The sequence below is a fragment of the Myotis brandtii genome, unplaced genomic scaffold (genome assembly GCF_000412655.1).
Source record: "Myotis brandtii unplaced genomic scaffold, ASM41265v1 scaffold30, whole genome shotgun sequence".
Classification (NCBI taxonomy): domain Eukaryota; kingdom Metazoa; phylum Chordata; class Mammalia; order Chiroptera; family Vespertilionidae; genus Myotis; species Myotis brandtii.
This window is the reverse complement of record NW_005361458.1, coordinates 29,716-50,221: the sequence shown is the minus strand read 5'-3', so window position 1 is coordinate 50,221 and position 20,506 is coordinate 29,716. Positions and strand designations below refer to the sequence as shown.

Below are 20,506 nucleotides of genomic sequence, written 5' to 3'. Positions count from 1 at the left end.
TGTCACTCACAGAGCAGGGCCCGTGGGGGGGGGGTTGGGGGGCCGCACCCTGTCACACACAGAGCCCCAGGGCAGTTAGGAGATTGGGGAGCTCCCCCCTATCAGGCACAGAGGAGGGCTGATCAGGGGGTTGGGGTGCCTTCCCCTGTCACAAATAGAGTAGGGAGGTTGTGGCCCCGCCCCCTGTCACTCACAGAGCCACAGGGCGATCAGGGGGTTTGGGCGCTGCCCCCTGTCATGCTGATCCCGGTGCCGGGAGCCTCGCTGCTCCGCTGATCCCGGTGCTGGGAGGCATATTACCCTTTTACTATATAGGATAGAGGCCTGGTGCATGGGTAGGGGCTGGCTGGTTTGCCCTGAAGGGTGTCCTGGATCAGGGTGGGGGTCCCCACTGGGGTGCCTGGCCAGTCTGGGTGAGGGGCTGAGGGCTGTTTTCCGGCTGGCGAGTGACTAAAGCTTCCAACCGCTCCTTGTTTTCTTCTCTCTTTTTTTTTTTTTTCTGGGCCAGCTTTAGCTCTGAGGCCTCGCTGCTGAAAACATAGATACAATGTTGCGGTCCGAGCCCGGCTGAATGGAAGCCCTTTTCTGGGGTTTTGTTTAGCTTCTTATTTGCAACATAGTATATAGTTGCTTAGAGTTGCAACTGAGAGGCTGGCAAGTGAGGCGGGGAACGTTGGAGTCTGCAGCAAGCAAGCCTCGTGCTCGCTTCAGTGCCTGGCTGCCGGCCGCCATCTTGGCTGACAGTTAATTTGCATATACTCACTGATTAGCCAATGAAAAGGGTAGCGGTCGTACGCTAATTACCATGTTTCTCTTTTATTAGTGTAGATATATATATACACACACACACACATACACATATTAAAAAAGAAGACTATAAAGAATGTTAGGAACCAATTTTATAAAACAAAATCTAACTTACCTATAAAGTATATGATTTTTAAGATTAGTACCAAACAAAGATTACTCAGGTTTATAAAGGTTAAGCACCAAATTTGTAAGACTCAAACCTGATTTATCAATTCAAAATAATACTGAAAGGCCAAAGTTGAAATCCTAGCTTTTATCAAGTCATAGTCCCTTTTCAAATTTGAGAATGACTAGTTACAAAAAAAAAGAAGTTTTTTTAAAAAAAAAAGTTTTACTCACTTGAAAACTTCTTTGGTGAGAGACTGGTCCAGCGTTTGAAACAAGAAATAAGACACTATTTGAAAGGCATCACGGTTTGGCTTGTCGAACATGTTCCTAATTGTTTAAAAAGAAATAAAAGCAGGGGACAAAAAGAAAAATGGTTAATAAAACTAAGTATCATCGAAAGCTTTATAAGAGTTTGACACAAATATTTTTCTCTTCAAGAGATCAAGGCAAATTAACTTTTCTCATTCATGTACATTTTTACAACAAGTTAAGAAAAACATACAAGTTTTATTTCTGATTCTGAAAGAACAGATCAAATAAAAGAAAACTTACAATGAGAACATTCTAAAAAAAAAAAAAAAAAAGGAAAGGCTAATTAGGTGGAGAATACCATGCATGGACTATGATACAAGGAAGCTAATAATACCAACCAACATTTACTGAATAACAATAAAAAACAGCTAATATTTATTGAATTTATTATTTCCAAGTATTACCTTAAGCCTTTTATAGGTAGTAACTCATCTAATTTTTAACAGAATCATATGAGGTTAAGTACTGTGCCAATTGCTTTAACATGGATTATTTTATTTAATCTTAATGATAGTAGAAAGTAGTTGGATTATCCCCATTAAACAGATGAAGAAATGTAAACTTTAGAGAGAATAGATAATTTGCCCAAAATTACATAACCAGGAATGGAAAAGCAGTGATTTGCAGTATGTTATCTGACCCCAGGTCTTTACTATTACATTTTATTCCTAGAACCATCCTTATAATGTAATTCTAGCAATCCCCTTAAGAGTTTTTATTGTCTTGATTTCCCTAACTAATCAAGACAAAAACTTAAAAAAAAAAAAAATACAGTATGTAAAAATCAAAACAAAACCTCAGCCTTGTAAGAAATGTCACACAGGTATTAGGCAACCTCTAGGTCAGCTACTGCTCTATGGTCCATGTCCCCTCCTCACACCCCTCTGGGGACCCCAGGGCTGTGGAGGTGTCTGGTAGGAGTGGGAAATTCAGGCTTTGGGGTCTGCCCAGGCTAGGAGGAATAGTTTTCTGAACTTCTTCTGGGGCAGAGAAGATCCACCTCGGAAACCATGCTCTGCTGCATAGCCCGCCTGGAGGATTTTAAGCTTGACTTTGACAATTCCCATGGCAAAACAACTCAAAATTGGCATGGAGGGAGAGCCACCATTTTTCAAAGTCTTGCCAGTGAAGTGTGGGTAGTAGTATGGAAAATTAGCAAAAGCAATTTAAGATCTCTGGATAAGCAAGGGATAAAAAAGGAACATATATCCTAACAGAAGTTAATGCTTACACTGAAGAAGGAAAGAACTTGTGGAAGTTACAGATAAATAAAAAATTATGAGTGCTCCCCCATTAACCTATTATAAAAAGATCATTTGCCCCCTCCCCCAAAAAAGTAATTTACATGGATACAACTCGAGTATCAAGAGAAGTTAAAAGCAATAAAATCAAATAACTATAAAGGAAAGGTCTCAGAAAAAACTGAAGCCATTATAATAAAGAAGGAAACTCATTAGAACATAATAAAATATATGTAAGGGAATTCTATGTGCTATTATAAAATAGTTTTAACATTTGGAATAGAAACCCGAGATATTTTCATGTTTAATACATTTTCAACAATGACCTGAAGGAATATCTCACTTGGGTAATTCCTTGTTTTCAGACTCTAAAAATAAACAGGATTAGGAGTTAGGCAATTAAAAAACGGGCTGTGAGTTCTAGAATGAATGACAAATAGATGTGAGTATTCCTTCTATGAATATATAAAGCTATTATCTTGAGATTTTAAAAAATAGAGTTAATGTTAAAGTTCCCATGCTATAACCATGTACAGTAACAAATGGTTACTAGATTTATTGTGTTGATCTCTTTGTAAGGTATGTTAATATTGAATCACTATGTTGTACACCTAAAACTAATATAATACTACATGTCAACTATAATTATAAGTAAATTAATTTTTTAAATCAAGAGAAAACATTTTAAGTTTCCATACTTGCATGTCAAACAACTCTTTGTCCTTGAAATGTTTGTACTCCTCAACACAAATCTTACCTCCTTATTATCTCACACTTATTTTTATTTACAAAGTATCCTGCTTCTTCTCTTTGACACTTATTTTAATTTTTAATAATATCTGTTAAAGATATTTGTTCACCCACTAGACTAAAACTCTATAAGGTAAGTTTGTCTATTCTGTTCACTACTGTATTCTGTTCACCCAGTTCCAATACTGTGTTCAACTAGTATTTGTTGAATTAACAAATGAAAAAATCACCTTTGCTTTCCATTCCCACTGCTACCTTGGTTTAGGCCTACCTAACTCCAATGCCCTGAGTCCCACTTTAATCCATTCTCTGTAATGCAACCAGAATGATTTTTCCAAAATGCAAATCTTTTGGGCAAATACATAGCAATGAAATGGCTGTATTATATAGTAAGCGTATTTTTAACTTTATAAGTGACTACACAACTACATACTCACAGAAACTAGAAACTGACAAAACTGCACACCAAAAAAATGTATTTTACCATATATGAATATAAATGAACTAGTGACCCGGTGCACAGATTTGGGCACATTGAAATGGAAATTAATTAGAAGGTGGCCGGCGGGGCGGGACTGGGCAAGACAGGCCCTGGAGCCCACCTGGGGTGGCACCATGGCTCGAAGGGTATCTGCAGAGTGAGCGGGGTCCCTCCGGCAGGTGGGGTCCCTCGGCCTGGCCTGCAGGGATCGGGCCAAACCAGCTCTCAGACATCCCCCAAGGGGTCCCGGAGTGCGAGAGGGCCCTCTGTAAAGTTGCTGTCGTACAGGGTGTGGAACGCAAACACGAGTGTGCAGTAAATCAGATTCGGGCAGACAGCGCCCCAGCAACAATATAACCCACAGCCGACAGTGGAATCCCCTGGCCCCGCGAAAAATCGGGCTCCCTCCTCTCTGGTTTTGGGGTGCACCACCCGAGAACCACCACTGCCAAGTTACTGCAGCTCAGCAGCTCAGCAGCTCCTGTGTTGAGCGTCTGCCCCCTGGTGGTCAGTGCGCATCATAGCTATCGGTCAGACAGATATTTAGCATATTAGCCTTTTATATATAAAGATAAAAATATGTTTCAAAATAATTTGATGCCACATTCATGCTTAAAGCATTTCAAAGGGGACATCTGTTTCCAAATAGCCCACTAAAATTACTCTAAAGACTCGGGGGAGAGGGGGAATCAATGACAGTGTTGGAAAAAGAAAGAAAAACTGCCGTCACTGGACCAGACTTGACAGATTTTACTAAATTTCAAAGGCAAAAGCAGATTACAATGGAACAAACCAGAGCAGAGAAAACTAAGATTGCTAAACACTGGAGAGAAGGATGTAGTGGCAACGAGAACCATTCTCAGTGGAGGCCTGGAGAAGCTCTAAGCATCTTTGACAGTACAGAGAAAATGAGACTGTGCCGTGGGGCATCAAATCATGCAAAATAAATGAAGTACTTTCTAATACATAATCATAACCTGATAAATGCTATCCACTACTATCAATTTTTAGAATAGACTCCTAAACAAAACACTTCTACATGGAAATAGCAGTAACTTCTAAACAAATAGTTACCAAACAAAACTTAATCACATCTCTAAGCCTTAAGGGAGAAGGCAGAGGGGGGGCAGGGAAGTGTAGGTGAGCTAATTATCTTATGGATAATAGCTTCCTTCCTGGTGAAATTACACAGTGGAGAATAAAGAGACATTTTTTAGATTGATACATCAAGAAACAGAGGTCTAGAGAACCAAGATGGCGGCATAAGGTATAAACCTGTACGTGCTGCCCCCCACAACCACATTAAAACTACAACTAAAAGACAAAACAACTATCATCCAGAACCACGGGAAAGCTGGCAGAGTGGAAGTTCTACAACTAGAAGAAAAGAAAAAAAGTGCACTGAGACTGGGTAGGAGATGCAGAGGCAACAAGAGCAGAGGAACTTTGCAGGCCAGAAGGGAGTGGCAAGAAATATTCAAGAACCTACAACCAAGATTACTCTCCCCTGCAAAGCTATCATGTAGAATTGAAGGTCAGATAAAGAGCTTCACAGATAAGAAAAAGCTAAAGGAGTTCATCACCACCAAACCAGGATTATATGAAAGATTAAGAAGAGGAAGAAGAAAAAGATAAAAATTATGAACAACAAAGTGACATCAAATAAATATCTAACAAGTGAATCTAAAAATTAAGTGAATAAAAAATCTGATGAACAGAATAAACTGGTGAATATAATAGAAGTAGGGGCATAGAAAGGGAGTGGACTGACAATTCTCGGGGAGAAGGGGGTGTGAGGTGAGGGAAGAGACTGGACAAAAAATAGCAGTATGAGGACAGTGGCAGGAGGTAAGGGCATGGGGTGGGGTGGGAACCAGGTGGAGGGGAACCATGGCGGGGGGAGAGGAACATCTGTAATAATCTGAATAAAGATTTATTTTTAAAAAAATAGAGGTCTAAACACATGCTAAAACACTGCCACTAGAAGAACTGAAATAACGTAATTAAATCAAGAAGATTTGAGAACAGGGGGTAGCCAATGTACCCCAAATTTCTCTTGGCCAATAGTGGGAAAATCAGATATTGTCTAAAATTGGTAAATTAAGCCCTAGCCAGTTTGGCTCAGTGGACAGAGCATCCGCCTGTGGACTAAAGGGTCCCTGTTAGATTCTGGTCAAGGGCACATGCCCAGGTAACGATCCCCGTGAGGGGGGGGGGGGGGGGCCTGCTGGAGGCAGCCAATCGATGATTTTCTCTCATCATTGATGTTTCTCTCTCTCTCTTTCCCTCTCCCTTCCTCTCTGAACTTAATAAAAACATATTTTAAAAAATAAAAAACAAAACTGGTAAGTTAAGACACAAAAATATAAGCAAAATATTTAGATGTATAATCATAACCATAACATTAGTGGCAAAGTAGGGAAGAGGCTTTTACTTTTCATCTTAATACCTTCTCTGTTTTTTGCTAAGTGTGGCATGCCTGTTTGCTAATTCAAACGTAAAAATTATAAACGAAACAGCAACCCGCTCCAAAGGCTCCTTTGAGCTCTCCAGGCGTGTGCTATACTGTTCTCCGGTCCCTGCACTACCGGCTTGCACCCCCCTTCGAGAGCAAAGACCGCGCAGCTTTCCCACCAAAGCAGCAGGAAGGTGCCCCTCCAGCTGTGCCCCAAACGCAGAGTCTATTCCCCTACAAAGCTCCCGGCACGGCTGCCTGACAGATGGTCTCAGCCACTAGGCGGGCAGCCACCGGGGGCAGAGGCTTTGCAGCCCGGAAGGCGGGTCATCCGCCCGCCGGGCTCAGGCCCCCAGCCCGCCCCGCCCCGCCCCGCCGCCGGCCTCCTTACACTCCGAGGTGCGCGTGTGATGCCACCTTTCCGCAGGCCGTGGCGGCTGGGCCTGGCTCGAAGCCGAGCGTCTGCAGATACATCCAAAGATGCTCCTTCTTGAAAGAGGGGCCGCGGGAGAAGCTCATCTTCGAAGTCGGCAATATCACTACCAAGGAAGAAAGCAAAGGCCCACACGACTCCGAGCGCCCTCAGGCTCCTTCCCTGCAGGCAGCCTGGGGTCGCGGCGGCCCCCGCATTGCCACCGCCTGGGCCTCTCTAGTCCGGGGCCATTTCGCCTCGCAGGGCCGTGAAGTCTGAGGGAAGCGGAACCTCTCTAACTGTAGCTCAGCACAGCTGCCGAAGCCGCCGCAAACCGAGACTCCCGCGCTTCCAGCAGAGCGGTCCGCGCGCGCCGCCTGGCTTCCGGGGGAGGAGGGAATTCCGCCGCCGACTCTAACTCCCGCCATGCAATGCGCTCTTCCCCCGGTCCCTTCCCGCGAGGCCCAGCGGAGAAACTACAAGACCCACAGCGCATTGCGTGGCCAGCGAACTTTTTTGCGCTTGCGCAATCGCAATAGGTCGCTTAAGCGGCTTTTCCGCTTGGCGCTTTCTGAATGCGAGGCTTTGGGGCTCCTTTTGTTCCTATAGACCAGTGGTTTTCAACCTTCCTAATGCCGTGACCCTTTAATACAGTTCCTCATATTGTGGTGACCCCCAACCATAAAATTATTTTCGTTGCTACTTCATAACTATAATTTTGCTACTGTTATGAATCGTAATGTAAATATCTGACATGCAAGATGTATATTCATTGTTACAAATTGAACATAAAGCATAGTGATTAATCACAAAAATAATATGTAATTATATATTCAATATGTGTTTTCCGATGGTCTTAGGTGACCCCTGTGAAAGGGTCGTTCGACCCCCAAAGGCGTCGGTACCCACAGGTTGAGAACCGCTGCTATAGACCTAGTTTCTCAGCTAAAAGCCGTAGGTGCTGGACTGTGGCTCCGTGCAGTGGAAAAAGCGCTGGGTTCCATCCTCAGCTATTCTCACTGGCTGTGCGACCCTGAACAAGTCACCTAACCTCTGAGTCTAGGTCTATGCTAGGTTAGTACACCTTTAAAATGCCACTTTTTCCGACGCCCTCAGAAATGCAACTGCCATGGAGAGAGCACATATCTTAACTATCCAGTAATCCAGTCATAGTGATTTCCCTGCCTTACTTTTCCCCCTTCATGTAATCTTCTTTAGGTTCCCTCCTTAATTCCAGATAAAAGTAACTGCAACACTGTCATTCTCCTCAGTATCTGGGATCTTGCTTTCCAGCAATGTCATCAGTGTATCTCAAACTCATAAAAAGTCTCTCCAGCTTTGGACATTTCTTATGTTGACAAAGTAAAACTCCAGCCAGTCCCTCTGCCAAAAAGTAACCACCGGTTTGTTGGTTTGTTTTAACAATATAATTTAGCATACAGAGAGCATCCTCACAGTGCAGTTCAACATGTTCCACTCGCTCTGTCCTCCAAATTTTCAAATTGGCAGCTGGATCCAGAGGTTGCTCAAACTCATGTATGATCCCTTTGGCAAGATTGGGTGATGGTGCAATCCCCATCAAAATCCCAATGACACCCTAGCTGGTTTGGCTCAGTGGATAGAGCGTCAGCCTGCAGACTGAAGGGTCCCAGGTTAGATTCCTGTCAGGTTACATGCCCAGGTTTCTGGCCTGATCCCCAGTAGGGGGCGTGCAAGAGGCAGCCGATCAATGATTCTCTCTCATCATTGATGTTTCTCTCTCTCCCTCTCCCTTCCTCTCTGAAATCAATAAAAAACATATTTTTAAAATAAATAAATACCTTAATTCACTGGGAATTGCAAAATGATGCAATTCTAATTTATCATTTGTCATGGACTGCATACTTGTGCCCATGTCCCAAATTTATATGTTAAAACCCGAATGTGATAGTATTAAAAGTTGAGAGGTAATTAGGATTAGATGAGGTCACAAGAGTGGAACCCTCATTAATGGGATTAATGCCCTCATAAGAGTCACAAGAGCCCTAGCCAACTTGGCTCAGTGGATAAAGTGTCGGCCTGCTGACTGAGGGGTCCCGGGTTCGATTCCGGCCAAGGGCACATGCCTGGGTTGCAGGCTTGGTCCCCAGTAGGGGGCGTGCAGGAGGCAGCCGATCAATGATTCTCTCTCATCATTGATGTTTCCATCTCTCTCTCCTCCCTTCCTCTCTGAAATCAATAAAGAAATATATTTTTAAAAAAGGAGTCACAAGAGAGTGTCCTTCATTGCTCTTTCCACCATCTGAGGCTAGAAAGAGAAGTTGACTTTCTGCACCCAGAAAAGAGACCCTCACCAAAACCCGACCATGCTGGCACCCTGATCTCAATCTTCAGCCTCCAGAACTGTGAGCAATAAATGTTTTTTGTTTAAACCACTCAAAGGTAATCTGTTGTAACACCTCAAACTGAGCAGTGGTTCTCAACCTTCTGGTCCTTTAAATACAGTTCCTCATGTTGTGACCCAACCAGAAAATTATTTTCGTTGCTACTTCTTAACTGTAATGTTGCTACTGTTATGAATCGTAATGTAAATATCTGATATGCAGGATGGTCTTAGGCGACCCCTGTGAAAGGGTCGTTCGATTGCCAAAGGAGTCGCGACCCACAGGTTGAGAACCGCTGGACTAAGGTATCATTTATTTTTCATTTGTTAATGGGAATACTTTTATGAGAGACATTTTCCCTCATTTACCATTTGTTTACCTAGTGGTAAATATATAAGGAAGGTTAAATTCTTTTTCTTTATTTAACAGTTTTCAAGATAAAGAATTGGTATGCTATCATCCCCTGAAGGTGACCAATTAGATTGTATATTTGAAGATTGTGTGGGGTTCACATTTGATGGGGTTCAACTTATTGAAATTATTATCCTTATTGAAGTTCAAGATTGCCCATCTTTGGTCAATGGGAATCTCTTCAATTTGGCTTCCTTGCTATCTACAATAACAAAAAGCTCAAAGCTCACTTTGTACATTTCTTCAGACCTGCAATCAGCCATTTCTCCAGGAAGCCCTGATTTCTTTTAGTGGGAAAAGGTATTTCGAAACTACAACCTGGCCTGGCTGATGTGGCTCAGTGGTTGAGCACCGAGCTATGAACCAAGAGGTTACCAGTTCAATTCCCAGTCAGTGCACATGCCTGGGTTGTGGGCTTGTTCCCCAGTAGGGGGCATGCAGGGGGTAGCGGATCAATGTCTCTATCCCTCTCCTTCTTTCTCTCTCTAAAAAATCAATAAAAACATATATTTTTTAAAAAACTACAACCTGGACACTAGAGATGATTATTGTTCCTTGGTTGGCCATTGTTTATACAATTTACTTAACTAATATTTAAATAATGCTGCTTTATGTCAGCCATTGCTCTAAGCTTTTTACAAATTTCAATTGATTTTTGATTCTTTATGACAAACCTGCTATTATCCCCATTTTACAGATGAGGAAATTGAGGTACACAGAAATTAAGTAACTTGTTTAAGGTCACACAGCTAGTAAGTGGCAGAGCCAAGATTAGAGCCCAGAGTCTAATTAAGAGCTCATAAATCTTTACCAATCATAATATGCTTTCTCCCAGTTGATCTGTTTTCAGTCATGTGCCCACACCTAGGCTAGGGAAAAGCAAAAACCCTTGACTGAGATACCCTCCCCAACCCAAAAGGTACAAAGATTCTGGCCTGGCCATAATGGCTCAGTTGGTTGGGCATCATCCTGTGCACCTAGAGTCATATGTTTGACTCCCAGTCAGGGCACATGCCCAGGTTGCAGGCTCGATCCCCAGTGGGGTGCGTGCAGGAAGCAGCCGATCAATGTTTCTCTCACTTTCCCTTTCTCTAAAATCAATAAAAACATTTTTTTTAAAGATACAAAAGTTCTGATACCACAAGAAGCAAAAATGAATCCTGGGAGGCAAAACAAAACACACACACACACACACACACACACACACACACAAATCTTCACTCTATTAATAAACACACACAATTCACAATTATACAGACCAATTTTTATTACAGGCATTTCAATGATTAAACTTTGAAGGATTCTATTAAATGCTATATGATACAGAACTAGGATCTCTTATAAAAGTTTAGATCCAAGTTTCATTACAATTAAGCCCTATAATTTAAAAAAAAAATAGACTAACCCCCAAAAGATTAATCTCCAAAGCCACAGGAATAAACACACGAGCAAACATGAAGTTTAATATGACACAAATTTTGTTTTCAGACAAAGAAATATTTTCTTGTTAATTTTTCAACATTTCTCCCTGAGAGGACTCAGGGTTATTAGCGTGTGAATGATTTGATCCATCCTCTTCTTCCAAAGCTATAATATCTGGAATTTCATCAGTCTCCGATGTCAAGTCTATGATAGTGAAATCAAATACCTGTAAAAGAAGAACATTGGATAGTAAAACAAACACTAATGAAGTAAGCTGTTAGGTTCAGGTGAGTTCATGGAGACATCACTTACTGCATGTGGGTAAATCTTACTTTGTCCATAGTTGTGCTTTCTGACAAGGTGTTGTAGTCTTATTTCCCAAATTCATTCATATTATAAAAGTACTTAGGAAACTTCTCTTTAAAGGAAATTGACCAGTAGTGGAGTTATGAAGTGAAAGCTTTTTTGAAAATATGAGATATAAAGCATTTTTGGTTATTCATCTATCTATTAATCTATTATTCTTTTTAAAAATATATCTTTTTATTGATTTCAGAGACGAAGAAAGAAGGAGAGAGAGAGATAGAAACATCAATGATGAGAGAGAATCATTGATCGGCTGCTTCCTGTATCCCTCCTACTGGGGATCAAGCCTGCAACCTGGGCATGTGCCCTGATCAGGAATCAAACTGTGACCTTCTAATTCATAGATTGATGCTCAATCACTGAGCAACACCGGCTGGGCTAAAATTGGTAAATTTGATGCTATGCATCAAAATAGTGAAAAAAATTACAATTTCTAAAATAGTAAACACACACACCCACACACACACACACACACACACACACACACACACACACGAGGAATCTTGCTCTGGTCATTGGGACCCCTTATCAGGCTGTGGCCTTTATTGCACTTTTCCCTAAGAATCAGGTGCTCAAAGGACTGTCTGGTCTGAGGTACAAACGTCCACCATTTGTTCCTGAGGCTTGTACTTTGGAGAGAGCAAACTGCATTCTAGCTACTCGTGAATGTTCACTTTGCAAAGATGATATCCAGCCCAATACCCACAAAAGCCAGCAATATTTATACAAATGCATGCAGAGCATCCAGCCAGGCAGGTCAACAACTGTAATTTTAGACTTTTTAGGTTAAAAGCTCTCTAGTAAATGTATATTTCAACATCCAATATCACTTTATTTGTTTTTAAATAAATGCAAAATACAACAGGAAGCTACAACACAAGAAGCTATAAACTGAGGGATTTTTCTGGGCTCCAGACAAGAAAACAAGCTGTGGTTTTCTCCTAGCAAAGGCCTAGACCAGGGGTGGGCAAACTTTTTGACTCAAGGGCCACAATGGGTTCTTAAACTGGACCGGAGGGCCGGAACAAAAGCATGGATGGAGTGTTTGTGTGAACTAATATAAATTCAAAGTAAACATCATTACATAAAAGGGTACGGTCTTTTTTTTTTTAGTTTTATTCATTTCAAACGGGCCGTAGTTTGCCCACGGCTGGCCTAGAGGCTAGGATAGAAAAAATACATACACACTTTGACATCAGTAAGACATTGTGCTAAATCCCCTCCCTGCCCCGTATCTCTTTTCTACCTCTTTCCACACCTCTCAAGTGAGGAAAATACCTGAGTGGGTTGCAGGTGAATAAAGGTACTATGAACCTAGCTTACAAAAGGTGTTCAGTAAACACTAGCTTTTCTCATAAATTCCTTGAATACCACCACACATACAAACCTTCACTGTCACCTATAGGCCAAGTAACTATTGGCCTAAAATAGAGTTCTGCAATTGCAAAGGTTGGAAATTCCACACTTAAAGTTTTAGGAGAAAAGTTTCCATCACCACCACCACAAAAAATAGTACCTCCAGTCCCTGAAATGATTTAGGAGAGACATATGAATAATTCGCCTTCCATAGGATCAGAATGATTCAAAGTGTCTCATTTCCCTTAAATTCAAAGCCAGTGGAGGAAATAGGGGAGGGCGGAGCAGCTGAGAGGGAGCCACAGCCTACCAAGTTTCCATGGTAAGTTTAAAATGTAGCGGCTGTGCCTGACAATCGTCATGGGGTTTTAGAAATGTGGCAGAAATCCTCTCACAGATTTATAAAATGGATCCCTTTTTCATTGGCCTGAACCAATATCAAAGGAGTGTAGAAGTCTCTTGCTGTGAATACTCATCACCGATGGAGGCCAAACTCAGAACCAGATGCTTATTATGAAACTAATGAGATAATCATAGTCCCTCTGTGAAAAAGGACAGGAAACCAGCAATACATTCTTTTCAAGAAAATCAAGTGACCTTGCTAGGACTCCCTGGTCCCTGTGTACATTTTGCAGATTGTTCACCATACAACCACAGTGGGCACCTTTTCTGTCATAGACTCCTTTGATTCGCATATTTATTATGACTTTCCAGAAGGTGGCACTACATGCATGAGGATAAGATACCATATTTTAATTTGCATAAAGTTAAGCTAGTGGTGGCCTGGGGCCCTGAATTGGTGAGGCTATTACAGAAATAAAAACTCCATTTTTGGAATTTAACTTGCTAGTTAAGGTGATGTGCATGCAATGCTGGTAACATGACACAGAATGACAATTTATTTTGAAATAAAGAACAATTATAGAAGAAATAATGAAGAGAAAAGAAAAAGTAAGCCCTAGCCAGTTTGGCTCAGTGGATAGAGCGTCGATTGAAGGGTCCCAGGTTCGATTCTGACCAAGGGCACATGCCCAGGTTGCGGGCTTGATCTCCAATAGGGGGCGTGCAGGAGGCAGCTAATCAATGATTCTCTCTCATCATTGATGTTTCAATATCTCTCTCCCTCTCCCTTCCTCTCTGAAATCAATAAAAATATTTTAAAAAATAAAGAAAAAAAGTAAAATTTTTGTTTGTTTGTATAAAAAGAATTCCTATGGCCCTGGCTGGGGTAGCTCAATTGGTTAGAGCGTATCCCCATACACCAAGATTGTGGGTTCAATCCCAGGTCAGGGCACATACAAGAAGCAACCAATGAATACATAAATAAGTAGAACAACAAAAGTTTCCCTCTCTCCCTCTTCCCTCCTTCTCCTTCTTTCTCTCTCATCAATAAATAAAAATTTAAAATAAAATAAAAGGAATTCCTATGTATAGGGCCATAAAAGGATCGTGCGAGAGGTAATGATTAGCTCTAACATCAAACAGGTAAGACTAACCCTGTTGAGGGTTTGATTTTAACAGAAACCTCTCCCCCTTCATAATAGTTTGCATATACAGCTTGATTATGTGCCTGCAGTTGGAGGGTCAGTAGCATCTTGGTTCTGCTTTACTCTCTCTTTACCCTTTACTTGAACAAGTTGGTACAGTTTGAGAGAGGGCACACCCCCTGCCCTACAGTAGGAACACCCTCTTATACCAGTGCTTTATCATTGGCTAAAAAGAGTCTGTGGAAGTAGTTAGAACTCTCAGCCTAGGAAAAAGGTTGTCACTTATCACAACACAATGCAAGTGATTCTTGCTACCCATTGAATAGCAATGAACTAGTCAATGCTGGCACCTGTGTATTTGAATCATTTACTATCAGCAGATACATCAACAGCAGGTCTTTTGAAATATTTTATGGGGCCCACAGTGAGGGTCTTGTTTGAGGAGAGGGTACTATAGGTAACCCTATCCCTATTTTTGTTTTAGGTTAAAATAATTTGTTTCCTATTTCCTTTGCTTCTCAAAGTGGATCTTTTTTTTTTAAAAAAATATATTTTATTGATTTTTTACAGAGAGGAAGGGAGAGGGAGAGGGATACAGAGTTAGAAACATCGATTCAGCTGCCTCTTGCATGCCCCCTACTGGGGATGTGCCCGCAACCCAGGGACATGCCCTTGACCGGAATCGAACCTGGGACCCTTCAGTCCGCAGGCCGACGCTCTATCCGCTGAGCCAAACCGGTTAGGGTGGGGGGATGCTTTTTAAAAGTGGAGATGCCTGGTACTACCTACTAACCAGATTCTCTGGTGGTAGAACCCAGGAACCTGCATTTTATCAGAATTCCCGGTTAATAATCCCTGGCATAGACAGAAAGGGTAGGGGAAGATGATGTGGTTCTATCTATGCTGAAAGCTCACTTGGGCCACTTTATAGAAGGGAGTCGATCTGATAGCTACACTAGCTACCTCCGTAGCCGAGTTTTCTTTGCTCTAACCTGTGTAGACAGTGAAATAGGAAAAGTGCTTGATTCACACTATTCAACATCTACTCTTATTCACTTATAATTTAAATGGTTAGCTAGAATCAAAAAGTTAAATAACAACTGTTGGTGAAGATATGGCAAAATCAGAACCCTCATACCCTGCAGGTGAGAATGCAAATGCTGCAGCCACTTTGGAAAATAGTCTGACAGTTCCTCAAATAAACGTAGAGTGACCATATGACCCATGAGCAATTCCACTCCTAGGTATATACCCAAGATAAATGAAAATTTAAATGGTAACCATTTTTCATCACTGATACACAAAAGAACCATTTAATCTACTCATTACTTTTGTAAAATGTCAACTAATAACACTCTTCACTACTTTCTTAAGTTCTAGAAGACGTCAGACCTCTTTGCCCCTCAGAGGAGCTATAACTTAAGTTAGTGTTCTCTTTCATTTTGGTGAATAAAACTTAAAACTCAAATTGTTACTCTGGACAGCCTTATGCTAATATGTCATATTTTGCAGGTTAGTTTTGTAATAAAGGTAGGAAATTAAAAAATTAGCAACTTAGAGCCATTAAAGGTGAAGGATAAAGAGTGTTCTATATCAGGATAGTTCTTGAATATTCATCAACAAACTTTCCTAAGACTTTTATAAGTCTCTTGAGGACAGTTTCTGGTGTTTACATTCTCAGCAGGGCAGAGTTCATGCCTTACACTATTAGAAACTCAAATATTGAACCAAATAATTTTTTAATGGAGGTACATATAATAATGTAAGCACCTACATATCCACATTGTCTCTAACCAATGAATGCACAAGTTAATTTTTAAAAAATTTTAACCCCAAAATGTATGTTATGATATGGCTTTAATATCTTTTATATGGTTCTCTCAAATAGCACTTTCATAAAACCAGTACCAAACTAAATAACCTAGAAGGTCCATTCTACATCAAGACTAGGCTCCCCTGTGAGATTCCAAGCCTTTCAGTATATTATGATCCATGTCTCTCTAATCTGCAAGCCTACTTTGTTTGTTTGTTTATCTGTAAACCCAGTTTAAGCAAATTAAGCATGAAAGAATCCCAGGCAACTCTGTCCCCCCTCCTTCAAACATTTGCCTTTCACACTGCCTTCCTATCATTTCACTTAGTCATTTTACTAACAGTCTTAACTAAGGATACATTGTATTATTTAGCAATGTCACAATCAAGCTCAGTAGGCTGCCTGCTTCTCACCACCTCAGCAGCAATTGAGGATGTGATTTTCCTTTTCAGCCTTTTCCACCCGAGTACCCTGTCTCTGCCTCCCAGCTCAGCTTAGCCCCAGTTGGATGATCAAGAAGGCTTCATCCAAGCCCTGGCCAGGTGCTCAGTCAGTTGGAGCTTCATCCCGTACACCAAAAGGTTTCGGGTTCAATCCCCAGTCAGGGCATGTATGAGAAGCAATGGATTGATGTTTCCCTTTCTCTCTCTAAAATCAATAAAGAACATGTCCTCCCCAGCATGGAGGGACCTGGAGAATATTACTGTAAGCAAAATAAGCCAGTCAGAGAAAGACAATTGTCACATGACCTCACTTATATGTGGAATCTAACAAGCAAAATAAACTGATGAATAAAATAGGGGGGGGGCGCAGGGACAGGAAAGATTAACCAAAGAACTTATATGCATATATGTGTAACTCATGAACACAGACACTAGTTTGGTAAAGACACAATAAAGATAAATTAAAAAAAAAAAAAGAACATGCCCTTGGGTGAGGTTTAAAAAAAAAAAAAGGTTTCATCCAAGAAAGAAAGAAAAAGGAAAAAAAAAAAGGCTTCATCCCTCACCACCTCGGCCTATCCCAGTTGACAGCATTATTTTCAGGAATCAGTAACTTCTAAAACATGGGAGAGTGACATCAGAATTTCAAAAGGTAAGCAAGGAGAGCAGGGAAGATACCATAAAACATGTCTTTGGCTTACGCTGACCTTATGCCTGAAGACACTTCTTTTCTCTGAACAGTTGCTATTACCTTTCAGACTAGGAACTTAGATACTCAACAGTGGGATGATTCAGTATCTTTTCCTTACCATATGGTTACTGTGGAAATATAGGATACCTGCTGGGAAGGTGGACACCTAGAGCATGAGGGTGTTGCCCTGAGACATAAGCAACAAGTACTTTAGTTGATAGAGCAGGGATATCTTACAAGACCATCACCCATGCAGGCCTCAGTGCTGGGTCACTCCTGAGACTGGATAAGGCCCCACTGACCCAAGCCCAAGTCCATGAGCCCAGAAGAGGACCTCCTTGCCATCCCCCACACCTGATAGGTATATGCACAGGTATCTACCCTGCTTTCTCCCTTCCCTCACTACCATCTCCATGAGCTGAATGAAACTCAAAGAGATATCTTGGGCAAACCAAACTTTAGCTTTCCCTTTTCATTTTTTTAGTCTTTCAATATAATGCCTTAACAAAGTGGAAATATTTGACTAATCATGACCTCATAGTATATTCTCACACCCGAACTAGCAAGTTGAAGATATTACATGTCACTGTCCCACAGATGATGTCCCCATGCCTTTAGTGCAAAAACAGAAAAAGACAGCCCATCTTCAAATACTTCACCTCCATCTGGTGAGGCATCACTAATTTTATGACAGATGAGAAAACTAAGGCTAAGAGATTAATGACTAGTTACTTAATCTCAAGAGTCCAGTAAATGGGCAAATGAAGGCAACTCTCACCCAGTAAAATTCTTATATGCCCATTAGCTTTTCACTTGTTTAAAACCTGTCATCGAACATTCCATTTTTGACATTAGTCATCTAATGTTATCATACTGCCAAATTCCCTCTAACAGGCCAATTGGAATTCACGTATGTGTATTAATAACCCTGTCATGCAGGCCAAGCTGCTCTGTGAAAGCAACATACAAAGCACATGGAACACACAGCATAAAACTGATCTATTGTGCAGTGAATTTTATTGAACTCACAGGAGGCATTCCTTTATGAAAAATTAAAAAAAACAAAACTAAAGTTGTACAAGCATGCATTGTGAGACACAACAATGATGAGGCCTGCGCAGATCAAACGGGAGCAGACGCCAGTTCGCACGGCAACCCACCCGAAGGTGTTTTTATTCAGTACAGACAGGCAGCAACAGTGGCAACAGAATGAGACCATAAATGCAGTGTGACTTTTTGTGACCTCTGACCAGGCTCTGACCAGCCAGGTAAACAAAATGACTCATCTGCTAAGGCCAGAAACTTTAAAGATCTTAATCCAGTAGGAAATGACTACTATGAAGGGGCCCTTTTTTTTCTAGCTCGCTGTTTCCCCAAGTCACAGTTGTCTAGCAGGTTAATTGCAACATAACAGAAGATGTCATCTGGCTGGCTGCACCATGCACTGGTGACAGGGACAGGATCACTGTGTTTTGGGCTCGGGCTGCTGGGCCTGCTGGCTGGTTGTGTCCTTCTCTGCAACACGGTGCTGAACATTCTGAGACTCGATTATCTGAGGATGAAAGGGACCTACCAGCCAGTTGAGGGGTGTGTTGTTAACAAGATAATCCATCACATTATCTAAAGACTCCTTCATTTTCTGCAGCTGACCCTTGCTAGAAGTGAGGAAGCCGTCGGACACTTCTTTAAAGGACGAAGCATTGCGGAACACTGCGTAGATGTCGCCAGCCATCACCCCCACGTGACTGGCCTGATCTTGAATGTTCTGTGGTAACCCTTGGACGTTAGACAGGAGGGTGGAGCACGTGGTCTGCAGCTGCTGAGTCAGGTTTCGGGCAATAGCAAGAGTGCGTGACTCAATGTGCTAAAAATAAAACAAGTTTAAAATTAGCAGTGGGCCCAACAGTGCTATGTAGGAATTCGTTCAATTACAGTCAGTTGGTTACGTGTCACTGCACATGTGTGTATTCCTCAACTTTTTAAAATCCTCGTAACAACCCTGAATGCAGCAGTGTTTTTATTCACCTTTCCACACATGCATACTAGCTTTTGGAACCTAAAGAACCACTTTTTAAGTATTGCAATGTGCTATTTCTTCTGTCTGGAACAGTAGTCCCCTCACTGCCCTTTCACCTAGTTTATTCTCCCATTCAGTCCCAGCTTAGCACGCACCTCCTCCAGAAAGTCATCTGACTCACCCATCCTCACTCCAAGCCCAATTTAGGTACTTTTCTTATTTAGTCTCATAGTTCCTGTTTCTATGCTGTCAAAAACATCACCACATAAAAATGCCTGCATCCCCTGTTAGTCTGTACTGAGGTTAAGGCCCATGGTCTTTAGCTGTATCCCACCAGGGGCAATAGCAGTAGGTTATTCAAGTTACTGCAGTTCTGCTTTTCTGTCATGTAACTTTGCTTTTCTGTTCAAACTTTTGCTGGAGAAGAGTGTTCTAAGAGGAATAACGGGAAAATTTAAATAATAAAAGTCTGGTAGAACTTCTTATCGGTCATGGATGACTGTGTCCTAGTCATCTCACCTCAGCACAGTGGGATTCATCGGTGTCGTCGTAGCCGATGCTTCTCTTCCACTCCACCCAGGAGAGGTAGAACTTATCCTGAGCATCCTGAATTCTCTGGTTGGCACTCTGCACATTCTCCCTGGCAAATTCAATCTAGAGCACATGGAAATAAAACAAGGGAACTAGTCAGACATTCGTGTCAGTCTGTTCTCGGATCTATGATGTAAATCATAGAACATAAAAACCAGGAATATCCATACGAGTTTAAGGACAGCAATCCCTGCCATCATCGTTATTTGTTATCAAGTAATCGAACTTCTTTGCTGCCTCTACTTAAGCTATTAAGCCACTGTCTCCATATTTACCTCCAGTTTAGCATAGGTAAGGCAACTGAAATTTAACATTTATGTGTGAAGTATACGAGAAAATTACAAAAAAGGAATTCAAACTTCCTCTTCCCTGTTGTCAGCCGTCATTTCCCCTCCCAAGAATGACAATACAGTACATACTGTTCTGTAACTTGGCAATCTTCAATGGCTACACAATACTCTTTTGTGATATATCAATTTAATTAGTTCCTTATTAGTTGCCACGCAGTGTTTATAACCTTCAGCAACTCTAAACATACATAGCTGTGGGGTAAATGTCTACAAGTAAAACTGCCGAGGAATAGGTGTGCTTATACCCTTCTGAGAACTGTCCCCCAAATCCTCCAGAAGTCCACAAGTACACCCCTTTCTCTACACCACTGCCCACAGCATCACACTTCGCCAGTGTGTTCGGAAAAGATAGGCATCTGTAATTTGACCCCTTGGAGTGAGATTAGCATCGCTTCAGATATTTCAGCTATTTATACTTGCTTTTCTGTGAGATTCTGTATACTCTTTGCCCATTTTTCTATTGGGTTGTTCATAAGGTAAAGTTAAAATTCTTGGATTTCATGATTACATTAACTATCATCCCTTTAGATAAATAAACTCACTTCAGCTACCTTTATTTACTTATTTTTTTAAGTTTCTTTATTGATTAAGGTATTACATATGTGTCCTTATCCCCCCATTACCCCC

The 20,506-nt window shown here is 41.4% G+C and overlaps 2 protein-coding genes across 3 annotated transcripts in view; both read right to left on the bottom strand.

The window, feature by feature from the left end:
• HAUS6 (HAUS augmin-like complex, subunit 6) overlaps positions 1 to 7,150 on the bottom strand; it is a 44,418-nt gene extending 37,268 nt beyond the window's left edge. Inside the window, exons 1-2 of the mRNA XM_005869590.2 lie at positions 6,549 to 7,150; positions 1,150 to 1,245 (exon numbers count right to left, since the gene is read on the bottom strand). Of these exons, the coding sequence (XP_005869652.1) occupies positions 1,150 to 1,245; positions 6,549 to 6,676 (224 nt within the window). The 5' untranslated portion in view covers positions 6,677 to 7,150. The remainder of the gene's footprint in view (positions 1 to 1,149; positions 1,246 to 6,548) is intronic.
• A 3,440-nt stretch (positions 7,151 to 10,590) lies between these two features.
• PLIN2 (perilipin 2) overlaps positions 10,591 to 20,506 on the bottom strand; it is a 14,474-nt gene continuing 4,558 nt past the window's right edge. The window contains exons 6-8 of one of the 2 annotated variants that reach the window (XM_014542365.1): positions 19,458 to 19,592; positions 18,495 to 18,785; positions 10,591 to 10,991 (exon numbers count right to left, since the gene is read on the bottom strand). In XM_014542365.1, the coding sequence (XP_014397851.1) occupies positions 10,851 to 10,991; positions 18,495 to 18,785; positions 19,458 to 19,592 (567 nt within the window). In that variant the 3' untranslated portion in view covers positions 10,591 to 10,850. Of the gene's footprint in view, positions 10,992 to 17,921; positions 18,786 to 19,457; positions 19,593 to 20,506 lie in introns of those variants that run through there. The other variant, XM_005869589.2, reaches the window with a different exon arrangement.